The sequence below is a fragment of the Coturnix japonica genome, chromosome 3 (genome assembly GCF_054131305.1).
Source record: "Coturnix japonica strain WE chromosome 3, WE-NBRP24, whole genome shotgun sequence".
Lineage (NCBI taxonomy): Eukaryota > Metazoa > Chordata > Aves > Galliformes > Phasianidae > Coturnix > Coturnix japonica.
In genome coordinates, this window is record NC_140665.1 from 70101065 (window position 1) to 70120439 (window position 19375).

The window sequence follows — 19375 nt, forward strand, 5'->3', positions numbered from 1 at the left end:
GATTCTCTAAGAATGTACCATCTCAACATACAAAAGCTGTGTTTATGACAAGGTTCTGTGATCTTTTAGAGAGGACCCACTATGATACTAGGATAAAATCATATTAAGTGAGGTAATCAAGCCAACAGAGCTTATACCATGACACTTTTGTCTATATTACATGGCTAAGTGAGACATATGGAAAAGCTGCGCAATCTGAATGGTTGTGTTTTTTCTGTTGTTGCTGCACAAAACATGCAACAGAAGGCACAGAGAATCTTCAGTATTTTCTTCAAAGGCACAACGGAGCTTCTCTCTCTTCCTTCCATTTTTTTATACTGCCTTCAGCCTGCACTGTAAAGAACTGCATGCCTATATACACAAGTGTGTATATGAGAGAAGAGTGGTAAATCAAGAACAGCCTGCTAGTTATGCATCAAAACCAGCTGCAATCAGGCATTCTCCAAGGTTTATATCATACTTTCCTACCATCCCAGGCTACCCTATAGGGCTGTTCTCATTCCAGTTTTGCTCCTAACTTTAGTCTATTTGTATGCAAGAAATTCTTTAACATATGTTCATTGATGCTTTTAGTTTGAGGCAACAAGACTGAGAAACATTACAGGCACAGATTCAAACAAACAAACAACTCAGCAGAAACTTACACTGCCAGGCAAGGGACACCACAGTCAACTGTGGTCAAATTTGCTAAATCTTTTTTCTTTCTTTCTTGTGTATGCCTATAACAAGTAAGTGGCATCTTCAGCAATAGTTCAGGCACACATGTTTCTATTCCAAAGATATTCCATCACAGACACCAATTACTGGGCAGCATTAACGCACATGCTACTCATGAGTAATACACTGCTTCAGTTAAGCTAAGCTCATTTAAAAAAAAAAAAAAAAAAAAAAAGTAATGCTAATTAAGTCTATTGAAGTTGAACCTGCAGTGAAAAAAATGAGTTGAATGACCTTTTTGATATCATCTGCAGGTGAGTCATTAAGAAACTGCAATACTTAGGGAAGGAATATTGTTCAGTAATTCCTCTTCATTTCAGCTGATTAGGCTATTGGTTAACAGCACTCTGCAAACATTTGGGTATGTTATGACTAATGAATCACTGATTACTTTTGTTAGAGTTTGGGTGGATCAATAATTTTCATGCTAGAAGTGATGCGCGTGAGCTCCAGGCAAGTTATGATGTTATTTCTATAAGTCAATATTGTCAGTAACTTGTTGGTTACCTAAGTCCCACACTACTGATTCTACTCCATGACAGAAACAGTAGAAATAACAGAATAAAGGGGAAAAAAAAGAATGTCTTTGCAATTACTTACACATATTAAAATGTAAGGAACACCTGAAACTAGTTAAGACCTGAACAATTAACCTCTATATTTTTCACTAATCAGATCTTCCAGTCCCAGAAAAAAACAGCAATCATAAGTTAGCCCACATACCTGAGGGCTGTTTATGAAACAAGGGAAATAGGGAAATGTCCAGTAAATTTAATTCTTAATAAACTATTATTTTTATTTTTTATTTTTAAAATATCATGAGAATAAGAGTATACTCACTAAAGAAAATTATGTTAATTATTTATTGGTCTGTTATCTTGACTTTACCTTTCTACCATTTCATCTGCATTCACCATTTTTCACTTTAGTTTAAATATTCTCAGATTAATCATATTTTTGTTTCTGTTGTTTTCTGCATGGCCAGTGTTGTATAAAGACAATTAAATACCAAATAATAAAAAAATAAAATAAAAAGACATATTTACTCTCCAGCTATGGAGAATATTAAGAATGTCAGTCACAGAAAGTATAATTCCTTTTTAAACATAATACTAAGCATCATCTGGCTAACTAAATCAAGTTTATCAACAGAGACTTTAGCTGTTAGAAATACTGTTTCTTAAATAAGGTAAAACACAAGATCAATAATTTTGTTATTTATATCTTCTATCTTCTAGAAAAACAAGAGGTTTGTAACTTTCAGTGCAACAACTATAATGCCATCAATAATAAAGCGACTCATCTTAATATTTTGTACCTGAAAGTTGTTCATCACAAAAGACGTTCCTTCAAAAGGAACAGCATATTCATATATATTCTACTAAGCTGAAATATTCCTGAATAAACAGAAATTGAGTTTTACTTTAGATACCTCACCTTTTCATGCTGAATCTTCATTCTATCTTCTAGTTTATGCTTTATTTTCTCTCCTTCACAAGTTGTATTTTTAATATTTTTCTTGTACGAGCTTTCTCCTTTTTTATTTATTTATTTTTCCCTTACCTATTCAAATCTAGTTTCTTGGTAATCCAGTTTGATTTTTGGCTCTTGGGATCCTATATATCACCAGCCAGACAATCTTGCCAAACAACAGGAAGCAAGGGGCATATTTAGTGGAAGCACGTGCCATATTGTTGTACTCATGAATCACATGAGGAAGATGAAAAGGCCAGTCTATTTCCCAGTCACTGAAAGGACTCTCTGGTTCACTTGCAGTATTTGGTAGGTTCATTTACAGGTTCATTTGGTTTACCAGGTGGTAGGCAGTGATGTTTAACACGTGTCCAATACAAGACTACTATGAAAAGAGCACAAGTTTTCAGTAGTGGCTGAAAGATTGTCTTTATTCCTCCGTTGTGAAAGCATGCACAGAACAGACGGAGTAATATATTATCTCCCCTCAAATTATCTTTTCTTGCATGACAATTTAACCAGGAATTTGTTTTAACATGTATATCATGCAAATTTCAGAGTATGTCTTATGTGCTGTTTGTTCAAGTTACCAGCTCTACACAAAGCACGATCTTTTCTAACCTGAAGTTCTGTCTGTCTGAAACTGTTTACCCCATTTTGCACTGGCAAACTTCACCTTGGTCTCACATTTCTTTCAAACGACCTGGTAGTCATCTTCTCAGTTGGTGTAGTGTTAAAGCCCACGTCTGTAAATAAAGTAGTATTGTGGAAATCAGTAAAACACTGATTATTTATATTGATAGAGTGAAATAATCTAGCCAAGATCAGCTAGAACTTTCCTGAAAATTTGTGGGCATGAGGTGAAATTTCCAATGGGCAACCTTAATTTGGTGGTTCAGCCAGCTGAGGAATAAGATAAAGAATCTCCACTACCAGATTGCTGGTTCCAGACCACAGTCACAAGCACAACTTGCTAAAACAGACTTGAATGAATTGGCAAAGAAAACTGTGGTAGAGCTGTAATCACCATACAGTGTTCTTTGCATGTTGTACATAGTCCAGCGTCATGGGCAAGGAAATTCTAGTTCAGATCAGCAGTAAAGAGCTACTGGATAACATCTAACATCCTCCAGCAGGAAGTACATACTCAAAACATGGGTCTGGTCTTCCTCAAGATGCACTTGACAAATTCTCATTGTCTGCCAGAAAATTCAAAAGTCCAGCAGAACATCTGCCTTCCTGAGTCATAATATTGAGAATCTACAGCTCTTGTGAGCTTTATAATTGTTGGACTTCCCATCAGTACTTATTTTGTGCCACACATAATAGCTTCAACATAAACAATAAATTTGGACACAAATTTATAAGAAAAAGAGAAGAGAAAGATGTAATTAAACTGTTAAGAACTGCTAACTGTAGTTAAGATCATAAGTTCTGCAGAAATCATAGAGACTCTGGCTGACAACTCCTAGTGACAGCACATCTGGGCTAGCATAAATTCTGTTGAGGTGGAAAACAGGTGCCAAATCCCTGATAAGTAACAAAATTTGAAGAAATGCCCTGTAGAATTTGGCTGAGAAGAGAACTTCAGCAGCCCTACTTCAAGCTGACCTAACATTAAAATAAGTAAGTGATCCATTCATTCCATTCAGGGATGAAAAAAAATAAATAAATAAAAAAAAAATAAAAAAATCATTGATTTAGATTCTCTTTACAACACTGAATCTTCATTCTCCTAGTCTATCAAAGTCTCCTTGTTTAAAGTTGCATACACACTCACAAAGTCCTCCCAAACTTCACAATTCTGGATTTTCTTATAGTTTTCTGAGGAAAAGACGATCCTAGGCAAATACTATATTTGAGCCCAGGGTTAATTTTTATATATTATCAATATACATATGAAATATATATTTGTAATGGAAATACTGACAGAGCTTTAGCAATAGTGCTGTATAATAATAAGATTTGTCATTCATGATTAGTTGTCCTTAACAGGCAACTTTAAAACATCTATTCTGAAAGTACTTTCCTACATGCTTTAGAGCCATATCATAAAGGTAAGATGCCTAATTTTGTCAAATAGGTGTTCTGCTTATTTACCCTTAACAATGATCTAAGCTCCTGACATATAATAATTTCCTGTGTGTCACTTCAGTCAAAATGATTCAAGTGAAAAACTACCAAAGCAGATTTGGGAAAACTGCAGTGTTTTTAATAATGTATTTCCAATTGGTATATTATTTTAAAATCTACAGAATAAAAATGGGTTTAAAATAGATATGCGCCAAAATACACAATTAAAACAAGAACACAAAACATAAAAGATTGTTTAGCTAAAGACTATTTTTAAAATGTTTCATTCTAAATGTTTCAGTGAGTACATTAATACCACTTTGTGAATGCAGTTGGTTTACTCTAGCGTAATTGAATTTGCTTGTTAATCTGTTTCCAAAAGGTGTTTAGAGATACAGCTGTACAAGCAAATGGAATCTTTCAAAAATGAATATTGATGAAGATTCAGATTTCCTTATTCCCAAAGGAATGTTCAAATTTTACTCTAAATCTTTAAAATGATTTTTTATCTTGCTTGTTGTGTATGTTAGTGATACAGGCTGCTTATTAATCAGTGTTTAACAATGTAATTACAGCCGGTTTTATTCTTACCAGATAACACAGATTAATAAATGACCTGCAACTAGTGAAGTGTATAGAAAGGGTAATGAATTCCTTCCATCAGTACATTAATTTATTAGTAATAAACAAAGAGTATGATGAATTAGAAGAATTTGTAGTGTTTCTGAATATTGCAACAGAATTTCCAGATGAAAGCATTTAATCATTCAGTTTTCATTCATTTATTTCAGTTTGTGCGCTGTACTGTGCTTGGATTTGCCTTTCTGAGCTGCATTAACCAGTCATTTAAAGCTAGGTTTCCAGTTTTGCATTACTATACATTGTTGCAGCTCATACTTCTACACACCGATTTTGCCCACCAATGAATGTGGTGTAAGTTTGACGTGAACTAGCTGAATTCATTCCATACAGCAAAACATCTTAATGAAGGTCTGTAAGGCAGTACCGAATTAGTCCTGCCTCTAAACTGGCTGTAACAGCATGAGATTCCTTTTGAAAAAGACAAGCAACTGCAGGTAGAAAGAAGCAGTTACTGAAACTGCCTGATTAATGTGACCTAACTGTCAGTTAAGTGGGGTTATCAAGCACATCTACATGCTAGAGAGACATAATGGCTAAAGTCATAAGCAAGTGTCACTTTTAAATAATCTTGTTGTTTTAGCCTCCTTATGAACCTTTCTGGCTTTCCATCATTTGGTTACAGACAGACACCTTTTGAAATCAAACTTACATTTGAAAAGAGATGTCTAAAGCCTTCCTGAGAATTGGATAATTCCCGATGAATAGCAAAAGTGAAAGAGAGAAAAGAAGGAAAGGCACGGATAACACACCATATCCAGTGGCAACAGCATAAATTACTTCTGACAGCAACAAAACTGTTAGGTGGCTGTCACAGCCGCCTTACACATTTTGCAGTGGTCCCAGTACAGCAAGCAGCCTTCCCCTTTGCTGGCTGTACCCCTGCTCCTCCCCTTCCTTCAGCCACCCCCTCCTCAGCTCAGCAGAGAGGTCAGGAGCAAGGTGAGCTGTACTCCTATCCTTTCTCATACCTCTCATTTCTGTCTTGAAACTGAGCCTTAACAGTGAACATGTGGAGTCATGTAGACCTGCTGTGTCCTTAGATGAGACAGGGTGCTGTATAGGAACAGGAAGTACTGTGCCATGACAGGGATGGGTAGAAGACAGTTCTGATATCCCCATCCCTCTCCAGGTTACTGTTTCAGCAGTATAGCAGATGTCCTGGGAACAAGTCCCAGCCTCCTGGCAACATTAGAGTGGTGGGAAAGTGAGAAGCTGGTGAGAGAAGAGGTGGAGAGAGGGCCCTTCATTCCCACAGAACCCTGCATAAATCTGATTTAAAAAAGAAAAAAATCTAGTATTAACCAGATGCTTGATATTATATATTCCTTTTAAATCATTACAGTTTGAAAGATTGAAGTGGTATAATTTACCATTAACAGGTGAAAAGAGTGTTCACATCAGGTAAGGCTCAAGCCCAGTGTGCTTTGTAATTTGAAGCGTCTACAGAGGGATATTAGAAGGGCTCCAAACCTACAGTGCTTTGACCAGCATCCAGCCCTATTGCATAAATGCTTTTAAATTCTGCACTGACTTCTGTGAGAATTTCATACATGGAGGAATTGCAAGAGTGACTCTCGAAGTGACATAGTGACAGAGGCACATCCAGGGGGAATCTGAGGGCATGTCTAAAGGGAATCTGCAAGCAAAAATCACTGGGACTGTGCGAGCTATGTCTAAAAATATGCTTAGATTTCAGTAGGTTAGAATATGCTGTAATGAATTATGTAACTGGCGTGAATTCTTGCCAAAAAGCCCCAACTAGCATAATGTTGTTGCAATTATGGCAATTCACAGGAGATAAGGAACTGGCCCTCAGTACACAGTATTGCATGCATGAAACTATATTATCTCTGCGTTCTACTTATCTAAGACTATTGAATTTATGAGGAAATTATGTATGCAGACACATACATATGCATATTTTACAAATAAATGTACTGAAAAGTCTCAGCCTGAAGAGATACAGTTGCATACTTGTTTTGAAAGAAAAGGATCTTAATCTCTCAGTGAATCCAAATTCAGATGTGGCTCTTGCCAGCTGACAGCAGTTACTCACAGGTACAGTAGAGGCAGTGCAGACTTAAAGCTATGTACTGATTTCAGCTGGAAGGAATGTGACTAACTATGCCATTTTGCTGAGCCTGATTAAGCACCTAAAATCCAGCTTAATTTTGCTGCAGCTGGTCATATGCAAGGCACATTATACGGCAGGACAATGGGGCTGGACTGGAGTCCTGAAATCATTGTTTCTGCGTGAGAGGAAGTCCTCTGCAGAGGTATACTAGAAGTCAGCCTTCAGTGCAAATCGAAGCAAGGGACAAAGATGGAGGCAGGAGAAGTGGGTTGAGACTGGGCTGAGAAGGCAGATATTGAAACTGGTGCTGTAGGCCATCGGGTAGACTTAGGAGTGTGCCATCATTTATCCAGGCCCCAGAGCATTCTCAGATACACGGAGAGCACTTTCAGCTCACAGAATCAGAGGGACAAAAAGATGACAATTCTCTCTCATGCTCCAGTTCCCTTTGGCTGTAAATCATTAAGAGGCTCACTACAGGGTACTTTGCACAGCATCATTCATTGAGAGCTCCTGCCCTTTTTGGGAAAAACAAGACTCCCAGTATCCATATGGGATGATTAGGAAGAAGTATATGTTAACACTGCAGAAGGAAAATGTAGTGTGGTTTCTTTGTTGTTGTTGTTGTTGTTTTTATTGCATAATTTTTTTTTCTCCAGAAGTCAGGAAGGTGGTTCTGCTGAGATGTCCTTGGCAGATGCCCTGATCTGGAAGACTTCTTTGACTCTCTTTTTTCTTGTTTTCCTCAACACTGGAAGTTCAGTTAGGCAAGTTGATTTGTTTCTATGGGGGCTACTACTGTATCACGGTAATTACGGAATTTTGCTTGGTAGTTTGTGTACTAATGAAATATGTGGAAAAAAAGACAAAATCATATTACCTCACAGACAGCATAAGTGAATTTTATGTTTCAGTCTGACAGCTATACTCATTCATTTCCTTTCTTGTAATGTTATTTGAATACTTTTTTATTTGTAAATGGAATAAAGAACAAAATTAAAAAGCAAGGGAACTTAAAAGATGCTGTTAATTTATACATTTGTTTTCTTATATTTTAATGATTTGGATAGTTTAATTAAAAAGAGTAAAAATAAAAATTTAAAATGAAATGGTACAAGATAGTTTGTTGAATCTCTTCAAGACAACTATTAAGACTTAAATAAATCCAGAGTGCAAGATCAACATCTGTCAGGAATTATTCTGGCTATGAGATGGAAAACAAAGTGTGCTAACAAAGAAATGATTGATTTCAACATAAGAACAAGTACATTATGGGATGCTCCAAGATCTGTACCAAAAGTAGCAAAGCTTAATATATTTATTATGTTTTCTAGATGTGGTAGATAGTGATATGGCAAAATATTTTTCAGGTTAGTCAGGATTAGGTTATGCAGTAGATCGGAAGCCCTACCTCCAAGCCACTGGGCACTATAATGGCAGATGAATTACTACAGATGGCTGGCATGTTATTCACTAGAAAGAAGAAGATAAATTTAAAAAGAAAGGGAAGGGAAGGGAAGGGAAGGGAAGGGAAGGGAAGGGAAGGGAAGGGAAGGGAAGGGAAGGGAAGGGAAGGGAAGGGAAGGGAAGGGAAGGGAAGGGAAGGGAAGGGAAGGGAAGGGAAGGGAAGGGAAGGGAAGGGAAGGGAAGGGAAGGGAGGAAAATAAAAGCTATTCTGTCACACTGATAGACCTTAAATTGACTGCAGTCACATAAGAGAAAGACTTGGACATCACTGGCAACACTATAGCTCAGTGACATCTGCTTATTGTGCTATCACTGGGGAAAACAAACAAACGAAAAGAAACAAAGAAAACCCCAAAACTACACGGTGGTTACACTGGAGGAAAAAAAGAAAGGGTACAAAAAAACTCACCCAGTAATCCCACCAGTAAATGCCATTTACTGCTTACAGATCAAATCACCTCAAAAATACAAAACGATAAATAAAGAATTTCTTGAAAATGAAGTGCTTTCTGTCTGAAGGAGCTTTAAAGACACTCAGTGCTTACCTATGAGTGTCACTCTCATTCAGCTTGAGTAGCGCTGAACTCTCACCTAGATCAGTGCAATCACTTACAGGAAGAAAGCATTATCCAGATGGAGGCTTTAGACATATGACAATCATGAGATGACTTGGAATATTGTATGTACATGGAATAAAAAGAATTTATAAAACTTTAATGGTGACTGACTGATCAGAAAATATCCATTCTGTGGTGCACATTACCATAGGGACAGAGATAGCTAACGTGGTTGCATGAGAGACAGGTGGGGTCCAGGGGCACTGCAAAAATGCTATGGTTTATTTTTCAGACTGCATTTCCTGATTCAGGCAGGTGTTGGCTTACCCTTTTGGGTCAAATATAGCAAAATCTCTTTTTCTCTGTTATGCAATATAGCTTAATTTTACAGAGAATATGCATCAACCTTGCATTTATATTAGAGGATTATTACTCTAGATAAACCAGAGTTGACTGTCTAAAGGCAGTTGGTTAGGTACTTCTATTAAACTTTGTCACACCACAATAAATACTAAAGAAATCATGTCCTGAAAATACAGTTGGCAAATTCAAGCCAAAAATAAATGTGCTCTGAATAAAGCATTACTTAGCTGCAAAACTCACCATTGTGAATTCCACATTTGGAGGAGATAAAATACATAATGTCTTGGGATTTAACAGACCCTTTAAGAATAACTACCTTAGAATAAACTACTACAAATCAGCATGCATGTTTACAGGTTCTGGCTCACCTATATTGGATAGTGAGAGAAGGGTTTGAGGGGAGGGTAGACCTATGGATCAGGACAGAAGCTGTATCGGAAAAGCAACTAGGCTAAGTATGAGAACACATGAACAGTGGCAGAAGCTGACCTGCAGAGGGTTGTACTGCTGAGAGATGCAGTTCTTCAGTTCTTAAATTACTCCTTTTTAAGGAACAATTTCTCCCATGCACATTGGCACATTTCCCGTCAGTGGTGAAGCTTCACATCACTGCACCACCCAGATCTGGAGGTGAAAGTATGGGAACTCCTGCCATTGCAATCTGTAGTTTATCTTCCAGCACTAAATGAGGGTTATAACATCTGTTCTTTTATCCTCCCCCTCCTACCTCATCTACCTCATAACACAGAAGGGAGACTGAGAGAAAAGACTTCTATTTTCTTCAACCCCCTCCCCCCCCCCAAGAACCACAAGGAGATTGAGACTGGCTGCAAGAGGATGCAATATCTGGGAACAGGAAATCTACTGAGTCTGATTTTCACCTCTGCTAGGCTGAAAGAAGAATCCAGGAATCCAGATGGAAGTGATCAGATATCTCTGGTACTAAGGAAAAACAGGAAGATACTGGCATCACTGGAACATATTTCTAGAATTTATCTCCTTCTTACAATTAACTAAAGTAAGAATTAGATATTCTTAGGATCACTATTTTCAGTGTGCAATTTATAAGATGACAAAGGTCTAAAAAACTGAAACTTTGGCTCTTATAGAATACTGAAGACAGCAACATGCCTATATACATGGTAATTTCCTGTAGCACCTGGGCACAAAGGCATTCCTTTAGTTCATAGATGAGCAGTGGGCTTTGTCTCCTTTCAGGATATCTCCAGATGCTATTATGGGATGATGACTCCAGCTTGCCCTGCTCAAGCTTCCCAGGGGAAGATCCACAACACAGCGAGATATACAAACAGACGCTGAAGTGTGATCAACAGAGGGACAGTGCATGCTCCAAAGGCTCATGTGCTTCAGTGAAACAGTTTCCAAATTCAGATTCATCAGGGGAAGCAGCCTTACAGGATCCAGATGCGGGATATTCTTGGACTCTGTACAACTCTGCTACCGTGCCTTGGGAAAGGCAGACATTTCATGCTCACATGTGTATTTAACATGAATTTAATTTGTATTGCTCTATAGAAAGTATTTAATTTCCATTTAACAACAAGATAACACACCAGCTTTCCTCTACTTCTGAACAGTGTTTTTCAAGTATACTGAACATTCACAGATTCAGAAAGAAAAAAGAATCTAAACATCTATTTAGCACAATGTATAATTTTAAGTCTCACAAGATAAAATTTTGTGAGTGAATTGTTATTACCATTCTGGTGTATCATCTGAAGACCCTGAAGTATGAAGTTTTATAACACTGTTTTTTATTTGTTTTGAATGAAATAATTAAAATAATAGAATTACTGAAATTTCAGCTAAAGGAAGGACTTTTTATATGAGCATGCCTTTTCAACCAGATGATCCTAATTCACTACAATTTCTCTGTGAACTCATAGCATGTATTTAATACATCGACTTCATTGCTATAACAGACTGAACACAAACACAGAAGTTCTGAAGTTAACATCATAAGGAAAATCCACCTCTAGACAAGATCTGGAATATAAGCGTTGTTATTCATGGAACGCTAAATGCAACATTTCACAGAATTACTTTTATGTACATATTACTTGAAAGTCAAATGTCATGATCCCATTGTAGTTTTGTATTAAAAATTCCACAAAAACTGTACAAAAATGTGTGCTGCATAGTTCATAGGATATCTTGTGCACAGATAAAGGATTCCTGAGATTACAAATACAAAGTGAGGGTGTAAAAATATTTTTCTATTACTTAAGCCTAATTTCCACTTTCATCAATGTGAAACGAAGTTCAAATATTTTTGATCAAAACTGTTTTTAAGCCATTTGTGTATGAACAGACCCAGGATTCAATATCATTTCCACAGACTTTGCCTGAGGAAAATTTTCAACACCTCTGTGACGCTATTCAGAATTCACTTCAATCCTGTACATGGTAGCCAAGAAAGAAAGTTTGAATAATGAAAAAAGGGAATTTGTGAATTTAAAACTTCATATGAGTTGTGATCATTTAATGTGTATGCTTGTGCAGCCTGAGAATTCAGCTCATATTTCTTAGTTAGCTATTAGTACAGGGAATTTGGGTGAGTATCAAGCTAGTAGTGCAGCATCAGTGTGAAGTCAATGTCAAGAAAACCATTATAACTACACATGAAATTTAAAAAATAAAAATTAAAATAAAAAGCAGGATCTGGCCTACAGATATTCAGTGAGGGACAAAAAAAAAACCAAACACCAAAACAGAACAAAGCAAAAGGAAACATTAGAATCCTTGATTTTGTTGCTTTAGTTAACCATTTACTCTGATGGTGTTTGAATTGTAACACACTGAGTTCAATGAAGTTTTCAGATGCCTTTTTTTCTTTCACCTCCTCTCATTTTGATGCCAAAACCGAGGGTTATGGTCCATTTAGCTTGAGTATTTTGGTTTAGCTGTAATGTTTTTCTTCTCTGTTTTTTGTTCACAAAGGATCCAATACTCAGCTGGATGAGATACAGCACCGGCTGTGAAATCCTAAAGAATACAGTGAAAGATTAGAAAACATGCTACAGAAGCAGAGGAAAAAGAAAAATCAAATTCACTCAAAGGACTGTCAAGTTCTGAGTCAATTTCACAAAGATTTTGCATGTGGGAAGACAGATTAAAAAAAAAATTTAAAAAAAATCTATAATATGACTTCAGTGTATCTGCATTGCTTTGGTGTAACTGTGAATGCATCCACAGACAGTTTTGGGAGGAAGTATATATACAGTAAGTCATTTTTAGCTCAACTTATCATTATCAGGAAGACAGAGCATATAAAATGAGTTCATCAGGAAGAAAAATACTTAAAAATGTATTCTGTTATTTAATTTCTTTACTGACTCAGTAATGTAATAATAAATTCTTTGTGTGTTTAATATGTTTATGTAATTTTAAATATCCTTACACAAACACACACCCTTTACTCATAGTGGGTTGTACAGCATAGTAGTATTTCTGCATAAATGCAGATGAAGATGAAAATAAGTGGCCTAGAACTATATGCAGGACATGGATATGTCATTACTGTTCACACCCTTCTCCCGTCATTTTGCACACTGTGTAAGATCCTGTGTTTTTATGAACAGTCATTCAAAGTCTCAATACAAATCACTTAAAAAAGAAATCTGCAGGTTGAAAAATTTATTTTTGGCGTAGCGGTCTTGTACTGAAATACTTCAGTTTAATGGCAGGAAATTGTAGAGGGCTGCCCAGGTTGTAGGCTTCCTAGATTTGCTTTAATCTCTGTTGCTATATATGCCACAAGAAAACTAGTTTTATCTATGAAAACTTATAAAGAAGATACAAAATATCTATACAGAAGTATTTGAAACAAAATAGTCTTTTTGAAAGAACAGATGTAAACTCACTGCTTGCACAGCTCCCCTTTCTGAGTGCACATGTCTGAGGATGGGAATGAGAGACAAGAGAGGATGAAGGAATCAAGAGCACACACTTTGTCTACAGCAACTGTGGTACCCAGTGTATGAAAAGAGCATTCTGAATGAAAGGCAAAAAAGTGCCACAGCCTAAGCTTTCCTTGGTAAATGGAAAGCACACGGTGCACTCTTAAGGCCACCTCCACACCCTGCTCAGAAATGAAGAGAGCACACAGAAAGTGCTCAAAGCTCAGAGAGTGTTGTGACTGCTTATCTGACAGTGCTGAGTGTATATTTTGTAGATACATGAAATTTTGCTTTATCCACCTAAAGATTCCTAATGCAACTCCTTACTATTTATACTATCCTTCACATTTTACATTTCCATCTGTGCCGTATTTTCTGTACCAGCACCCTTGTTTGTGCAAGGACTGTTTCGGATTCTCACATCATCTTGCTACCGAATCTCAATGACACCCCCTGCGCTTTGCCAGTCTCCACGACATTAACCAGTTACCCCATTCACACAGCAGCTCCCTCCGCTCTAAGGACGCGGCAGAGCCGTGCGGATCCCGTTCCGCGCCGTGCAGCCGCACGCCCACCAGGTATGCTCTGCCAGGTGCAGGTGGAGGGAAGCGGCCCAGCCTCGCACGGTCCTGGTAGCGGTCCGGCGGAGCACAGCGTTCGGACGATGGCCCGCAGAAGTGATGCGTCGCGGCTCCACGTAAGGGAAGGCAAGAGTTGTGGTGTCGGTTCCCTCTGACTGAAGGAGTAGCGGGGCAGGGGCACAGCACATCGGTAAAAAGCACTTCGGGTGCGGAAAGTGAGCGCTGACGGAAGGAATTTGGAAGTTAATCCGCCTTTATTTTTTTTTTTTTAATTTTATTTATTTTGTCCCCTTCTTCCTCCTATTTAAGTTGCCTCATTGTTAGCGTGTTGCCTTCACTCCGGGCTACATATATAATACATACATATACATATAATACATATACAGGAATATAAGAAAAAACAGCCGCTCTTGGAGCCCAAATGAATACCGATGTACTATTGATCAGTTCTTAGCTACTGCAGAAGATAGTGAACTAAGGAGAAATAGAGCCACACGGGAGGGAGCCCGAGCGATGGCAGTCCCGAGGAAGTTGACTTTTGGCACAGCGCTGACTCGTGTGTGCCTCGCTCCGAAGTTCCCCTGCAGGCAGCAGCATCCAGGGCGGTGAGAAAGCAACGCACCGGGACCCTCTTCGTTCCCCGTCCCGGCACACACACGAAGCCGCGGGGTCTGACGGGCTGCCCCCTCTCACTCTTAGGGCCGAGCGTGCGGGGCAGGCACGCAAAGCACAGAGAGTCCGCGGAGCCGCTCCGCGCACCGACCCCGCTCCATCCCCATCACCGCCCCCACGCTCATCCCGCGGGCAGCCCAGCACCGCCGGCAACCCGATACCGCCGTCCGCTCATTGGCCGAACACACCGACCCCACCCCTCCATCCTCAGCCACTCAATTGGCAGCTCGGCCCGCCGGGCCGCGGAAAGTAGCCGCTGGTTGGTAGAGAGGATCCGTCAGTCAAGTTGAAGGACGGGCCGCCGCTGAGCAGCGGTCCCGCCCCCCCCATCCCCATTGATATTATCGGAGCGCGGCGCGGGCGGCCGGGCTGCAGTCGGGGCTCGCGGGCGGGCGGCCCGGTGCGGGAGACGGAGCTGAGCAGCAACAGCAGCAGCAGCAGCACGGTGGAGGAGGAGGGAGAAAGAGCAGGAGGAGGAGAAAGAGAAAGGCAGCTGGGAGGGAGGGAGCGCTGGGCCGGGGACTCGCAGAGAAAATTCACCACCGTCCTCTCGCACCCACCAAGCGGCGGCGGCGTCTAGAAATAAGGAGCGAGAAAGATAACATTTCCCCGCTCCTTGCACCATGGTTTTGCGAAGTCGGCTCCTTCCTTGGATTATGTTGTGCTCCGTCTGGCTGCTCCGCTTTGCACACACGGGGGAGGCACAGGCTGCAAAAGAAGGTAAAGGCGTGCGGAAAACTAAACTTTGGGCTTATTTATTGCTTTTTCGCAACGAGAGGCACAGCGGAGGGAGCCGCGAGCTGCGTGTCAGCCCCGCGTTGCGTTTATTTGTTACATGCATTTTCTTGAGATTAGGAGAGAAGTGAGCGAGGAATTCTGTGTGTGAGCGTGTGTATGAGTAAGAGACCGGTACAACCGCTTTCGCTGCGGGGAATGAGCTCCGAGAGGCAATTGCACGTGATGGGAAAGGGAGGCAGCCCTCGGCCCGGGGCTCTGCGCGGAGCTCTCACGCAGCCTCAGCCCGCCGGGACGGGACGTTGCGGGGCCGCTGCCCGCCGGGGTCCTACGGCGCTCCGGGGCCGCTCGCGGAGCGTGAGAAGCGGTAGCGGAGTGCGGTGCGCTCCTCCCGGGGGTGCGTCCTGGCGTCGTGTGTCCGCAGCGCGTGTGCTTATCCCCCGTACCGCTGGGCAGAGAGGGAAGGTTTGGGGCTGGGTGCCTGATACCATCTGCATGTCGCAGCGGGGCTTCCCTACTGCCATCGATCCAACAACGTTGTCGTATCGGTGTAAGGCGAAGCCCGGACCTCTGCTTTCCTGCCCATCCCATCCCGCTCGTAGTTTGCTGTCGGAGAGCGATGGAGGTATATGAAATCCATTTCCGAAGTCCGTCTGGAAGATCTCTCTCTTTTTTTTTTTTTTTTTTTTTTTTTTCTCCATGCTGAGAAAATCCGGGATCATTTAAAAGAGCGCCCTAGTAGCGTTTGACAGTCAGAGACGAAGGTCCGTCTCCATCTTCACATGGGGGGTGGAAGGAGGGGCGGTTAGGGAGAGGGAACTCGAGGGGTTTTTTGTTTTTCATTTTTTTGTGTCCCTACATAGGTGCGCATTTGGGTCTTTCCCCCGTCAACTGGATACGTCAGTATTTTCATCAAACAACTGTCAAGCAGTAGAATCCCACTCCGAGCCTGAAGCTTAATAAATAAATAAATAAATAAATCCCTCAATTAAAATGTCCTCTGCCCTTAAACAGAAGAGAGAGAGAGATGGCGAGGTCAGAGAGGGATCAGGGAGAAAGCCTTTAGCGAAATTTCCGAAGCTGACGCGGAGGGGCAGGGATGGACCGAGACCCCCACGCGGGGGGCGGTCACGCGTGGCCGTTTGAGCAGGGAGAGTGCGGGCCCCGGGGCTGCGGCTGCGCCTCCGGGCGTCGGTCCGCTCCGTGTTCGTGTGCGGATGGGGATATGTACGCATACATATACGTGAGTGCGTGTGTAATGGGTGTGCGCTTGGGGAAAATCAACGCAGCTAAAGGAGGGTCAGGAGGGGGCGAGCGGCGGACAAGGATTAATAGCGACTACCTGCTGTGGGCTCGGGAAACTCCCGCGAAGAGCGGGGAGAGAGCAGCGGGGAAGGAACTTTGCAGCCAGCCCCCCTCCAACCTTGCCCGATGGGTTGTCCACGGCTCAGCCCCGCGTGGCTCCCACTGCTCCCCTCCGGGCGCGGAAGAGCGCTGCAGAGGGCGAGGCAGAAAAGTTTTCTGAGTTCCCTTTCTGCAGCTAAACAAAAGGCGCGGGGAGATGCTGGAATGGAGCAGGGTGGGGGTTACTCAACCCAACAGAGGAGGGACTGACAGATTTCCCTGCAGAACCCCCCGCCAGCGCGGGTGTCCCCTCAGAGCCTCCCACGACCCACTGCGAGCCCTCGGGGCTCGGCACTGCTCGGCCACCCCTGCCGCTGTCCCACAGCCCGGCGGCGGGGCGGAGACCGCGTTACCGCTCCTCCAAGCGGAGGCGCGGCCGCTTGCGCGCAGCTCCCGGAGCGTGTGCGCTCCCCTGGCTGCCCGCTGATCCCGTTCCCGGAGCTCGGACCCGCGGGTTTTCCGCCTCCTTTCTATTTCTGGAGCGCGCATCCCGCGGTACGCATCCTGCGCAGCAGCCGGAGCTGCGCGCCGGACAAGCTCTGCCCGGTGACTCGCGGTGCAACGTGGAAACGCAACGCTTTTCCTTGCCGGGGGTATTTGCAGAGCAGGGCGGTTTCATTTATTATAGGCATTTTTTTTTAATTTATTTTTTATTTTTTTTCATTTGTTTGTTTGTTTCTTTTTCCTTGTCTTTTCTTTTCTGGGATGTGCCCGTTGCTATGTGCTGGGTGAATTGCTGCCAAATAAAAAGTATAATGAATTGTAGCCGTGGCATATTGTGCTGGTGCTGAAAAGGTTAAGTCTTTCATGGTAACCTTTTTTCATTCTTTCTTTCTTTCTTTCTTTCTTTCTTTTTTTTTTTCCTTCCAGAATCATTAGAAATGTTGTTTAACAAACCACCACACACACCACCTGCTTTTCTATAGAAAGTGTTGCAAAGTAAAGCCCCTTGGATCCGAGCTTAATGAAAAAAGCAGATAATCTTTCTAAGAGAGACTATCAGACTTCCTTAATGAGTTGTTCTACTTTATTACTGAAATACAGGCCTGGAAGTTACTGTTCCGTGTTCAGCTACTATGGCAGATATTACTCTAAGAACTTGTGAATGTATATTTATTTATTTAAAGTCACACCATGTTTCCATTCATTCAAATTTTGTATGAAATTTTGCTAAAGCTGAACCCAGAGTTCAACCAGTTCAAGAGACCTGACAAAAGTTGCATCATGTTGAAACTGTAAATTATGCATTGAAATACCAGCATTTGAATGCTGTAAGTAAAATCATAAATAGCTTGAATGCTAAGAACATTCTGAATATATTTAAATTAGAGACATGACTTCATTTACCAAATAAAAGTATGAAGCTAAATGTGCAGTTTTGAAGAGGGAATCTTTAAAGTGTACCAAGCCCTGATATATGGCCAATCACTTTACAGCTTTGACTGTGTGAAGGAAGGTATTACAACAAATTATTTCACATATATTTATCTGGCATCATGGATTAATATATGTGTCATTTGAATCTGACAGCAGTACGCTTGGGAAGATGCATATAACTATAATTTAGATATGAAACGTATTTAGAAATATATGTTTGGAGGTAACAGAACATCAGTAATATATCTTCCAAAATGTACTGTGAAATAGTTAAGAGTTGGTTTATTAGGCTGTGATTAACCACTTTATGAAGCGGGGTTACATTTAGCTGCAAATAATTGCACTGCTGCCAGAACTGATGTCTTTTTGCAGAGGTGTCACTGTCTTACAGCGACATGAAGATTTCAGTAAGCCATCATCATAAAGTAAATTGGTTGGATTTGTGTATGCGAAGTGTGAGGTAATTGCAGAGTCTCTTATTTTCTGTATTCCAGGTTGTCATTTGTTTATAGAATTACTACTTTATCACCTAAAGGATGTATTTTTTTTTCTTTCTTACTCTGAAGGACATTACTTTGCAGGGTAACTGTGGGTAAGGTACATATTAGCCCTGTCTGAATCAGTTTGGATAAGTACTGAAATACTGTTTGTTTGTTTTAAGCTCACTGTAATAGCCAACCTACGGGGAGTATCCTCATCATAAAGGAGATAAAGGGAGCATGCATATTGATGATTGACTATTAATATTTTAGGCACGAGGAAAAACATTACACTTAAATGTAAGCAATGAGGTTGCTAAGAATATATCTGTATATATCTATGTATATCTGCTTGTATGGGGATTGTACGTAATAATTTAATAATCTTTTTACAAATAAGTACAAAGTTGTATTTGCAGTTGTTTTTCAGTAATATGAATTTAAAAGTTGTGTTCTGTTTTATCTTTTTTTTTTTTTTAATTCAGAATTTATTCCTTGATTTTGTATTCACACATATTATATTTAACAAACAATGAAAATGCCTTTCTTCTCCTTTCCTTCTTCAGTTATATTACTGGACTCTAAAGCACAACAGACAGAGTTGGAATGGATTTCCTCTCCTCCCAATGGGGTAAGTAGTCCCTGCAAAAATTAAATTTATAAAGACAAGTAGTTATTTCACCAAAGCAATTGAAATACTGGCTTTAAACTAACTCCCCCCCATATTTCTCTTAGTAATTGTACCAAGTGTTTATGGGTCTTTCAGTTTTAGAATGGAAATAAGTGTACCTTGGGTTACAATGTACAAACATAAGCTAATTAAAAAAATAGAGGCTCTCTA

General features: G+C 40.6%; 1 protein-coding gene across 8 annotated transcripts in view; it reads left to right on the top strand.

Moving 5' to 3' along the window:
• Positions 1-14905: 14905 nt before the first annotated feature.
• The window catches only part of EPHA7 (EPH receptor A7), a 157636-nt gene continuing 153166 nt past the window's right edge, over positions 14906-19375 (top strand). For all 8 annotated transcript variants that reach the window (XM_015858872.3, XM_015858876.3, XM_015858873.3 and 5 more), the window contains exons 1-2: positions 14906-15259; positions 19101-19165. In XM_015858872.3, the coding sequence (XP_015714358.2) occupies positions 15163-15259; positions 19101-19165 (162 nt within the window). In that variant the 5' untranslated portion in view covers positions 14906-15162. The remainder of the gene's footprint in view (positions 15260-19100; positions 19166-19375) is intronic.